Genomic DNA, 11,986 nt, shown 5'->3' on the forward strand with positions numbered 1-11,986 from the left:
AGCTGGTAAATGGTCAATGCTGGGACCTCCATCCAGGTCTTCTGACTCTATTATTTTGCTCAGAGCCAGCATCGCTTTATTACAGGCAAAACTTCTTATCGAAAAGAAACTTGTAGTTATCGGAGTTGACTAGTGCCAGTTCTGCATAAAATGTGTAGAGTATGCCATCATCTCCGGTTGCAGTGCCCTCGCTACCCACCCACCATTGCCCCTCACCCGCTTCTCTATCACCAGACAGCTTCTTTTTGCACAGTGGTAGAGGGCAGGGTTCCAGGAAGTAGAGAGAAGGCATCTTGGAGTAGGAGGAGAAGTCAAGAGCCTTGGATTCTGTATGAGTCTGCCACTGACAAGCTGTGCCAACTTTTGCTTATGAACATCTTTTCTAGTTATTAAATTATTCATCTTGAAAATCATATTTAATGTATACTTGGCATTCTGTGACATGACTATATCATCATTTATTTATTTATTTTTTTAAGAGACAGAGTCTCACTCTGTCACCCAAGCTGGAGTGCAGTGGCGTGATCTTGGCTCACTGAAACTTCCACCTCCCGGGTTCTAGCAATTCTCCTGCCTCAGCCTCCCGAGTAGCTGGGATTACAGGCACACACTGCCATGCCTGGCTAAGTTTTTTTTCAGTAGAGACGGCGTTTTGCCGTGTTGCCCAGGCTGGTCTCGAACTCCTGAGCTCAGGCAATCCACCTGCCTCAGCCTCCAAAAATGCTAGAATTACAGGCGTGAGCCACCGCGCCCAGCCATCATTTATTTTTACCAATCCTCTGCTACGAGATGTTTAAGTTGCTTTAAGGGTGTTTCACCATTATGAACAATGTCATAAAGATCATTCAGATTCCCTGATCTTTGATGCTCATGCCTGTTCTTGCCTGACAGTGTGTCCTTTCTTCCACTTACAGTTAATATGCAAGGTGTCTACATTAAGAGCCTTATGTGGACGACATACAGAAAAGCTAATGGCATTTAAAGCAATATACCCAGACATTGTGCGACTTCATTTTCCTCCATTATACAAGGAGTTGTTCACTTCAGAATTTGAGCCAGCAATGCAGATTGATGGGTAAATGTTATCACCTAAGCACCTCTAGAATGTCTGAAGTACAAACATGAAAAACAAACAAAAAAAATTAACCGAGACACTTTATATGGCCCTGCACAGACCTGGAGCGCCACACACTGCACATCTTTTGGTGATCGGGGTCAGGCAAAGGAGGGGAAACAATGAAAACAAATAAAAGTTGAACTTGTTTTTCTCATGCATATGATTTCCATTATGCCTACAGATATGGACCCTTTTTCTGTCTTGACTTCTTGATCGTTGACCTCTGTTTACAACAGAAGGAGGGTACTAAAGTCGGAGGATTTCCTTTTCTTGTAGCTCACTGCCCACAGACTTTCTACAGAGTCAGCAATCTGTCAGTAACAACAGAGAGTCCAGCAATAATCGGTGACTGGTGTGCATAGCGGAGGTTGCGGCATTACTTTGCACAACTGGCTCTTTGTTTCATGAAGGAAGTTTTTATTTTTTCACCGATTATTGCCAGTCCGCAGGATGGCATGAAAAGGGTCCATAGCAGTAGCAACAATAGCATTATAATATATTACAGGGTAAATGGGCATGAAGACTATATATAGCTAAAAGAGATATTGTTTATATATTGTTTTAAGTAATATAAAATGTAGTTACTGGTGTAGCTTTTCCTGTTGAATTGATAAGGCACTTTCATTTTGCACCTTTTTCTTTAAATTAAATGCTAGCGTGTTCACTGTCGTGTCGCATGTGCACCAGAAACACAAGTTTAACTGAGAAGGCTTGGAAGGTACGTCGGGAGGTATTTATGCTGCTGTTTACAAAATTACTTTTAATAGACTGGCTGGTCATATCTAGAAATCACCACGTTGGATTTTTTTTTAAACACGTGAATTTGGAATTAGAAACGGAACTCTCCCTAAATTATACTTTGCTTTTTGGTAAGTTTAAGGATAGATGTGTTTATGCTTCATACAAAGTTGAATGATTGATTGGCGCGGTGGACGTATACCATCAGGCTCTTTTTTTGTTTTGTTTTGTTTTTAAAGCTTTTTAAAATGCCACCTCACGGAGGCAAGGGAGGGGAAGCTCATTTTACACAATTCAGTAGTTAAATACGGACTCGGTCTCAACTTGGAATTCTTATGCTTTGAGAACGAATCAATAACCAGAATATTTATTGGAATCTAGCTTTTATTATAAGAAGGACCCAAAGATTATATCTCGAGCAAACGCACACTCCCCCATGACATGAAGCATTTACTCTGTGAATGTTTAAATGTTCTTGGTATAATCTAGGAACCCTGTGAGTTTATCTCAAAGTGAACTGATTCTAGATTTGTTGTCAATAGATGCTATATGTTGCTCTTCATATTTGAAAAACGATGGATAGGAGGGTGAGGGAAGCATACAACGTTGAACCAGTTTCTCTTATTTAAATATTAAATACTTTAAGCCTTTAAAGTGAAGTTGATGCTAGCTGCAAACATTTACTCTTGTATTTATCTTCACTAGGAAACTGTGGACTGTAATTTATTTTATTAAATATTTAGAAGATTATTTGGCTTGTGTGTTCAGGTGAGAAATACTGAGTTTATTTTGTTTAATTTCATGGGTTTTGTTTTTGTTTTTGTTTTTGTTTTAATAATCCCTAGTAGAGGAAGGGGAAAGGAACAGCCTGATAAACAGGTGTGCATATTTTAAAAACAAGTGACCTTTTGGGAATGTAGGCATTTAGACGATGATTTTAGTCGCACTAGGGGTGGGATTCAAACTACTGGTCAAAGACCATTTTGTACAGAAAAGGGAACATCTCCGATGGGTGTTAAGGTAGGAGTTTCCACACAGCCCTTTATGTCTAAGAAATAGTCTCCTCTGCCATTGGGGTCCCTGTGGAATCTGCTACAGGAACTGCAGCTCTTCACGTCATGCTGGGTTACCAGCATGGGCTTCCCAGAGCACTTCACTCTGTTTCTAACTCCACTGACTTTTCTGACTTGTTTCCTGAGGGACTTGGAAAAGGGGAAGGTATTATTCACACAGATGTGTGTATGAAGCCTAAATAACATCCAACTTTTTTTTCAAAAACATAGTAAGAGTTTAACCATAAATAGAAGATAAGAGTAATATTCCTTTTAAATTTCTTACAGGCATGTAAAATTTTATGTGTTTATAGAGAGATGCTAACTGTCAGCATATAGTATTTATATTGGGGCAAGAAGGGTTAAATCAAATCTTTAATTTAAGTAAGCATAGTTCCTTTAAAGATCAATAGTATTTATACTCTGAAAAGAGTACCAAGCTTAGTTCAGTTATTTATTCATCCATTTTTTTTTCTATTATTTCTCCTTTGAGGGGAAATGGTGTTTTGTTCTTGTTTGAGTTTTGTTTTTTTGTTTTTTTTTTTGGTTTTGGTTTTGTTTTGTTGTCATTCAGATTCACTAAATTTGGGGATGGTTTTATTAAAGTATATTAACTTCTTTTTAACCAAAGCTTTCTGAATATGACCAGCCTCAGGTGCTAGCGCATTAAAGAGCAACTAAACCTAATTCCAGTGTCGATTTGTGAAATAATAAAAGCTAATTAAATTTCTCTAAGGGTGAGAGAGAACATAATGTTGAACTTAAAAGAAATTCCTTTTCCCAGAAAGGATTCTGCATGTAGCTACAAACAAACAAACTCATGCTCTAACCTCAGTAATAGCCATGCCATGGTGACATTGCTTTTATGGTAAAACAAGATAGGTAATATGATGCTTCTTCCCAGGTGTTTCTGAAAGAAAAGCAGGGGTGGAGCTTAAGAGCCAAGTCCACTGATTGGCATAGTAGAATGGAATAGTAGACAGAGACATGCTCCGTGAAACAAGAAAACAACTGACTACTATTTGGATCGAAGTTGGGATGTGATGTTAAACAATAAATTCAGTTTAAAAGAAAATATGGAGCTCAGAAAAGGATATGAAAAACTTTGCATTTTCCTTTCTTCATTATTATAAAAACACCTATGTAACCTATAAAATACTTGGGTGATATCAGAACAATTATCCTTAATAGTTCTTATAATTAAAGTTTCCTAAATTTCAATCTCCAATAGTCTTAAGGATTGGAACCACATCAGTGTCAGCCCCGCTGCTATAATGCCTTTATACAATTGTTTTACATAAGGCAAATAAGGCTTTTGTACAAAGCCTGAATACCTTCTGTTCCACTGGTGTCCAAATCGTTATTATATTGTGAAAAACCTGGCCTTGGTCACAATGCAAACAAAAGTACAGATGAAAGTGCTTTTTGGACAGTTTGCAAACTGTGTTAAAGCTATGGATTTTTTAAAAAGTGTTCAGCATCTTAATTTGTATTAAAGCTATGGATTTTTTTTTAAAGTCTTCAGCATCCTAATTCACCCTTTCTAACTTAAGAAAAACATGACTTAAGACACTGCTTCTAAGTTTGGTTGTTCTTTATAGTGTGGATACCCAGTTATCTGTGAGCATATGGGGGTGGGCTGAGAGTCAGGTGAGGAAGGAGTGTGTGTGTGTCTGTGTGTGTGTGTGAGAGAGAGATATGCATGTGTATGATGTGTGTGCGTCGGACCGCTTCTAGGCTACTAAGTGTCAATGGAAAAGAAAATGTATTCAAAATACTTAAATCAAAACTAGAAGATGGGGGAAAAAAAGATTTATTCTATACAAAGCCTTGTCTGGACCACTTTAGAGAGACTTCTATTTTTTTAACCCTTCTATAAATATTTGATGGCACTTGAAATATTCCTGCAATAAAATGTGATTTGTGTAAAGAAAAAAAGATTTTGTAATGTGAAACAAAGAAAGAAAGTAATGTAATTTTCTAAAAAAAAAAATACAAACAAACAAACTTTGTATTATTTTCTTGATGGAATTTGTCTATCTGTCTTTGGAAAACTTTTTATTTCATTGAATGTGCCATAGTAGAAATGTGTGTTTTTAGTTTTAGACTAAGGAATGGCTAGCTGTTGTGTTCCGACATTCCAAAATGCAAAACCTAGTAGTATCTTTCATGAAAAGGTTTAAGTAGTATGTAAGCTTCTCTCATTGTTGCTTTTTTGCACATGTTCTTCATTCCTCTCTAGTGCAATATGTACATAGAGCACTTGCGGGTGTACCTTGATCCCTCAGGGAAAAATACATATTTGTACAGTTTTTTGGGGTTTTTTGTTTTTTTGGGGTTTTTTTTGTTTTGCCTTTTGTTTTTGGCTAAGGAATGTCGATCGAATCACTTCTTATTGTTGAGGGGCAGCCAGATAATAATCCTAAAGCCACTGTTTCAAACATTGATTGTTTAAATCATATGTCCTTCCAATGCTATTATTTTAAGATAATAAAAAGTTATTTTCTGACAGTTCTTTGTGCTGATTGGTGAAAAACAAGGGTAAATAAGCACCTTATAATTGACTTACTGTGAATGACAATCCATCTTGATATCAACGATAGAAGCCCTATCATTTTGGAGTTGGGGTTAAGAGTCAGAAACAATGTGCTCAGGGATCTCCTAAAACTCTTAAAACAGGGTGGCCAGTACTACTGGGACAAATTGTGTTTTTTATTATTAATAATAATGATAATAATACTATCCCTCCAAGGCACAAGTGAACTATATAGAACTGCGTGTGTGTAAACTCTTTAGTCTCGTCTCATTTTGTTGAGTTCAGAACTTGATGTGCTCTTCAGTCTTGTGTTTCAAAACACTGAATAACTTCCAAAGCAAAGTTATGCCAGTGTGTTCAAAAGATAAATTAATAGATAATGTACCAGCAAAGAGCATCATTCAAAGTATAGTCCTATATTCCAGTTACCATTTCTCTAATAATTAAAATATTCATGATAAATATATATATAGCATCATATGTTAAAAACTATTTCAAATTCTACATATTAAGGATGAAAAGTTTTAAAAGCAGTAATAAGAGGAGAGACCTGCCTATCAGTACAGTGATATAGGTAAAAGATAAAATACAAAATACCAGCAATTAACTATTGTTTTCATGTGGTCTCCTCTAGAAGCAAACCAAAAATTCCTTCATGGAAAACAATTCTTACTTCTACATGTGTAGTTTATATCTGATGCATTACAAGTGCTAATGTTTAAAGACAAAACAAAACCTGCCTGTATGACAGCAGCACCTCGAGCCAACATTTAGTGTTACATGTTATATTTTTGAAATACAGTTTTGTTATCATATTCCACATATTACTTTCCATAAAGTCAGAGAAGTTTAATGTAATTGTTGGCTCTGATTCTTCCATCTTGGGATACACATTCACAAGAAGATTTATATATTTTCTTACTATGACAGAAGAACATAATCTGGGAAAACTTCCCATGTCTATAAGATGAAAAGGATACCTTTCCCATGTTGTTTTTGATAATAAAGAATATGGAAAACGGTAGAAATCTCTCCTCTCTGTGTGTATTTGTATATGTGTGTATACACACACACGTTATTGACATTTTTACATAACATGTGATTGCCTCTTCTTATAAAGTTATGATATAGAACCCCATGAAAACAACTTTATATTATAGATCAAGTAATGAGCCCAGAAATGCAATTGCAAGAGTAAATCTTGATCTATTGGTAATAGTCTATGATACAGGTCTTCTATTCTGTACCTAAATATAATATTAGTAAAGAGGTTCAATCAGATTTTATTATAGGGACCTTCCTCTTGCTATTTATTTTTAAGAGATGAGAAGACTGACTAGCAATGTCTCCACAGTGCAATTGGTTTCACTTCTGGATCTGTCTGTCTGTCTGTATAGCTGAGATCAGTGTTGTCAGGCTCTCAGAATAATTTTTAAAAGAATCCAGAAGCCTGACTTCATACCAAGTAGCCATCCTAGATGGGCAGAGGGGATCTCCATGTTCAACCAAACCCTCAGAACTTAGAGCAATAAATACATTCAGTCATTTATTTATAAATGAATGACAGAATATTCAATCCAAATAGAAACAACCTTTTTTCAGTGATGCAACATAACATGGAGTCTTATATTGAGAAAGTGAATATGAATATTTTAAATAGATGCCTAGAAAATCTGTGTTTGCTGTTTACATTTAGTGTACTTTGCCACATTAGCAGTACCACATTTCTTTTTCTTTCATCCTTCTAAGAACTAGTGAAAGATAACTTGCTATTATTAGCTTTGACGTGCTGCACATGCCATTATGTTGTTCTCTAAGAACAACTAAATTCTCTCCAGTGTTCATGTGTGATTCCTTTTTCATCATTATTACTTTAATGTGGATGAATACTATTTCTAGGAACTTATCATTGAACAGATTGCATATGTAAATGCAGATAATTCTCGAGCAATATAGTGAAAATGATTTCACAATAAAAAAAAATCCATATGTACTGTATACATCTTCCTGAATCCAAAATTCTCTTGTTATCCACACAGTCTGAAATCTCATATTAAACAGTGGTAAATTTTTAAACATTAGGACATTAGCTGGCTGCTTCTATAAATGTACCTGTATTGTCTGCCTGCTCCTTTTGTGGAGATGTGTTTTTGTATTGGATGTTTGGGCCAATGGGAGGCTTCAAGCTACAACATATTTTCCCAGTTTAAATAATATTTAACATATGACAAACCCCAGACAAGGCTTTTAATATGTATAAAGAACTGCAGTGTTAGGTGGTTTATTTGCAAACCGTTTTCAATGTTGTCCATTTTTATGGCACCTTTAACAATATTCTTGTTTCCAAAGTACAAAAAAAATAGGTTAAATAATCTAGCCATAACTGAATGTCAAGCAATAAAACAAATGACTTTTGTGCATAGACTTAAAAAATACAAATTTTAGACATCTGCATGTAAATGCAATCTCTTGTTTACTGCTTTCTTCAACTTGAGCAATCGATTCCTTATTTACTATTAACTTAAGAACTTGTAATGGCCTGTAAACATTTTCTCTCTTACTCTTCTTTCAAATTTACCTGTCCCTGCTTTTGAGTCATAATATTTAATGTTGTTCTGCACATCTCTATACAGTTAACTTTTTGGCTTTCATTCTGTATAGATAAGAAAATGTTATAAACAGCCTACTCAGTGCAAATATTTATCTGTTTATCAAATCCACAATATGCTGTATAATACCAGTTTTACTATATAATCTATTTTAGACATAGCTGTTTAGAACTAGAGTGTGCTATTTTTGTGTTTTTCTGATGTGTGGTGCTAGACAAGTTACTTTTGTGAACAACAAAAAATATCCCTTTTATTCCTAGACAATACCACCTTTGGGTCTTGTTAATTTCACTGAGTATAACTATATATTTGTATATATATACATATATATATATATCTACCTATGCCCAACTGGCAGCTGTATCAGAGTGCTGGATTGGGGACATGCTTTTCTCTTTAAATACATAATATCGTTATATAAATTATTCTAGAGTGTATTTAATTAGGATAAAATTACTTCCTTAGTATGGATATTTGACATCTATAGGGTGAATTTGTTTATAAATATGGCTATATGGAAACTTATTAGCATTTACTTTATGTTTGCTACTTGCTTTATAGCATATCTCCTAAGCTGAAAAATAATTTGCCAGGCCTTCAAGATCCTAAAGAAACTTGTTTAATGGAGTAATACACTTTTTTTTCTTATTAAGGAATTATATTATGGGCACCTAACAGAGTTGTATTTTTAGCTCCTATTATAGATAATAGGCATTTATATAAAATATCCTAGATGGCTTGATGGCAGAATAAACCTTTCCCCTCCTACCTGAGTCATGAGAAGGATGGAGACGTCCTCTGCCAGAACATGGGCCATAAAGCAAATTCGACACGGGATGTTCTGTTTCAATATAACCTCAACCAGTTCCATGAACTGAGTGAAGGACCTTCATTTTTAAAGTTATTTAATAATGAGCTTAATTAAGCCTTTCTACACATTCTCCCAAGATCTATTGGCATTATTAAAAAGCAAAGTTTATCAAATATCTAACTAAGGATGTAGTTAACCTTATTAAATATTGATTAGAATTGTTCTGTAATATTACTGAATTTGTAAGATCTTTAGCAAAGATTTTTGAGCAATTTATAAATGTAGAGCAAATGTTTCTGTTTACTGCACTTTTTGTAATTGAAGGTGATAAATTCTCAAGCCATGATTATTGGCTTCCATGCACTGCATATTTACCCACAATTCTAGACATTTTCCATCTTTGTGGAAGAGTTGCTGTTACCTTAACTATAAATGCAATTGTGTGGTTAATGAGAGCTAATGGTAGTAGTTAACCTTTTAAAGTGGATTGGCTACAGTTGAGGGAGAAATCTCTTTTAATATAAATCACATCATTCCTTAACTGCCTCGCTTGGAAAGAGACTGAAACCTTTTTTTTTAAAGCACCAGTTAGCATCCTAAGCTTCCTGAGGGTAGAGATTGTATGTATCTCTTTGCGTCTGCACAATGGCTAGCACAGGTCAGCATTTGACAATTGTTAAATGATAACAAGTGTGCCCCAATTAAAACTTTTTTCCTGGGTTGTTTTGTGAAATTTATAAAGTAAGCCAAGCCTTATGGTTAGCATTGTCTTCTACAACCAAGTATTAAAGCCACATTTAAAAAGACCACATGAAATGCTGATTCTAATTGTGTGTAGGTCTTGAGGATGAAGCACACAAATTTCACAAACCTCTGTGTGAGTAAACAAACTCAGCCTTCTGTAAATATACATGCAAGTTTGGAAACAGTAATACTGTACCTATGAATATATGGTCTGTTTTGTGTACAGTATGTAAAAACTCCTTTTCTGCCACACTAAAAATGCAAGCCATTTATGGGAATCCTAAAACTAGTACTGAACTAAAACTTTGCTAATGATCTTTATTAGAGGATCATCCAACTTTCCACTTACCTTGGGTTTTCTTTTCAATTCACTCTTACAGTAGTCTGCTTATTTCCAGCTGTTTATTTTATTGAGTCCTGAATTTAAAAAAAAAAAAAATATTTTGATTCATTTTGTAAATACAAGCTGTACAAAAAAGAGAGATTTAATGTTGTCTTTTAAATACTCCAATTTTCATTCTAATATGAATGTTGTTATATTGTACTTAGAAACTGTACCTTTAATATTACATTACCTTTATTAAAAGTGCATTGAACACATCAATTTTAGATGTGCTTTATGTACTGTTATCCTATAATAAAACTTCAGCTTCTAATGGAACATTTGCCTTTTCTTCTTTTTTCTTGGTTATTGAATTGGACTGTACATAGTTTCCTAGCTTACATTTTGTCTCTAGTGAAGGGTCTAGGAGAAACTCGGTAAGTGTGGTCCACAGACTAGCAGCACGGCATCTCCTGTGACTTTGCTGGAACTGCAGAATCCCAAGCACGCCCCAGACCTACTAAATCAATCTGCATTTTTATAGGATCCCAGGTGATCTGTATGCACATTACAGCGTGGGAAGCACTGGTGTATACTACAGCACTTTTTTTTTGTTTGTTTGTGACGGAGTTTCTCTTTTGTTGCCCAGACTGGAGTGCAATGGCGTGATCTCGGCTCACTGCAACCTCCACCTCCCAGGTTCAAGCAATTCTCCTGCCTCATCCTCCCAAGTAGCTGGGAGGCATGCACCAACACACCCGGCTAATTTTGTATATAGTAGAGACTGGGTTTCTCCATTTTGAGGCTGGTCTCTAACTCCTGACCTCAGATGATCCACCCACCTCAGCCTCCCAAAGTGCTGGGATTACAGGCATGAGCTACCATGCCCGGTTTTTTTTTTTTTTTGAGACGGAGTCTCGCTCCGTCGCCAGACTGGAGTGCAGTGGCGTGATCTTGGCTCACTGCAACCTCTGCCTCCCAGGTCCAAGCGATTCTCCTGCCTCAGCCTCCCGAGGAGCTGGGACTACAGATGTGTGCCACCACACCCGGCTAAGTTTTGTATTTTTAGGAGAGACAGGGTTTCACCATGTTGGTCAGGCTGGTCTCGAACTGACCTCATGATCCGCCCACCTCGGCCTTCCAAAGTGCTGGGATCACAGGCGTGAGCCACCGTGCCTGGCCAGTGTAGCACTTTTTAAAAAGTTATTGGCCGGGTACTTTTTAAAAAAATATTGGGTGGGCACGGTGGCTCACGGCTGTAATCCCAGCACTTTGGGAGGCCAAGATGGGCAAATCACGAGGTCAGGAGTTAGAGACCAGCCTGATCAACATGGTGAAACCCTGTCTCTAGTAAAAATGCAAAATTTAGCCAGGCTGGTGGCACACGCCTGTAGTCACAGCTACTCGGGAGGCTGAGGCAGGAGAATCACTTCGACCTGGGAGGCAGAGGTTGCAGTGAGCCAAGATCACGCCACAGCACTCCAGCCTGGTGACAGAGCAAGGCTCCACCTCAAAAAAATAAATAAAAATTATTTGCTGCCAATTTGCAGGGAAAATATGTTTAAAAGGATCAAGCAACGCTTTTGATCAGAGAAGGCAAAGAAGTATTAACTTGTGAGATAACACCCACTGATTGACAGTCACTCTTGGAAACGCAGAATTGAGAATTCTGAAGTTGCTTCCTGTCTCAAAGGAAAAGGGTGACATGACTGATCAGTCCTATCTTCCCTGAGTGCAGGAAAGAAATCCTGAATGCATAGTATATTTTGTCATCTTTGCTTTAGAAATCATTAAAATTGAATTGCAAAAATGTTGCGAAAGACTTTATTATTAGAGTCTCTGACTACTTGCAGTGTCAATACCCCACTCCCACCCCTTCTTTTGAGTAAATTACTTAGGGTGAACCATAAATTTAGCATCAGCTAAGTATTACACCATTTTAACGGTGCAAAAATCTCGTCATCAATTACTTTCAAAGTAATATCAAGGACATTCAAATTATAAAATACTCTGAAGTCAGAATAAAGGCAACTGAGCTGGCATTTTCCTCCACATAT

The 11,986-nt window shown here is 36.4% G+C and overlaps 1 protein-coding gene and 1 long non-coding RNA gene across 8 annotated transcripts in view; one reads left to right on the forward strand and one right to left on the reverse strand.

The window, feature by feature from the left end:
• Positions 1-10,028, reverse strand: part of LOC117070564 — a 44,935-nt gene extending 34,907 nt beyond the window's left edge. For all 3 annotated transcript variants that reach the window (XR_004431964.1, XR_004431965.1, XR_004431963.1), the window contains exon 1: positions 9,957-10,028. This is a non-coding gene — a long non-coding RNA (uncharacterized LOC117070564). The remainder of the gene's footprint in view (positions 1-9,956) is intronic.
• Positions 1-10,268, forward strand: part of RORA (RAR related orphan receptor A) — a 753,017-nt gene extending 742,749 nt beyond the window's left edge. For all 5 annotated transcript variants that reach the window (XM_033189890.1, XM_033189891.1, XM_033189887.1 and 2 more), the window contains one exon: positions 915-10,268. In XM_033189890.1, the coding sequence (XP_033045781.1) occupies positions 915-1,079 (165 nt within the window). In that variant the 3' untranslated portion in view covers positions 1,080-10,268. The remainder of the gene's footprint in view (positions 1-914) is intronic.
• Positions 10,269-11,986: the final 1,718 nt, after the last annotated feature.

This window comes from Trachypithecus francoisi, unplaced genomic scaffold (assembly GCF_009764315.1).
Source record: "Trachypithecus francoisi isolate TF-2019V2 unplaced genomic scaffold, Tfra_2.0 Lachesis_group3, whole genome shotgun sequence".
Lineage (NCBI taxonomy): Eukaryota > Metazoa > Chordata > Mammalia > Primates > Cercopithecidae > Trachypithecus > Trachypithecus francoisi.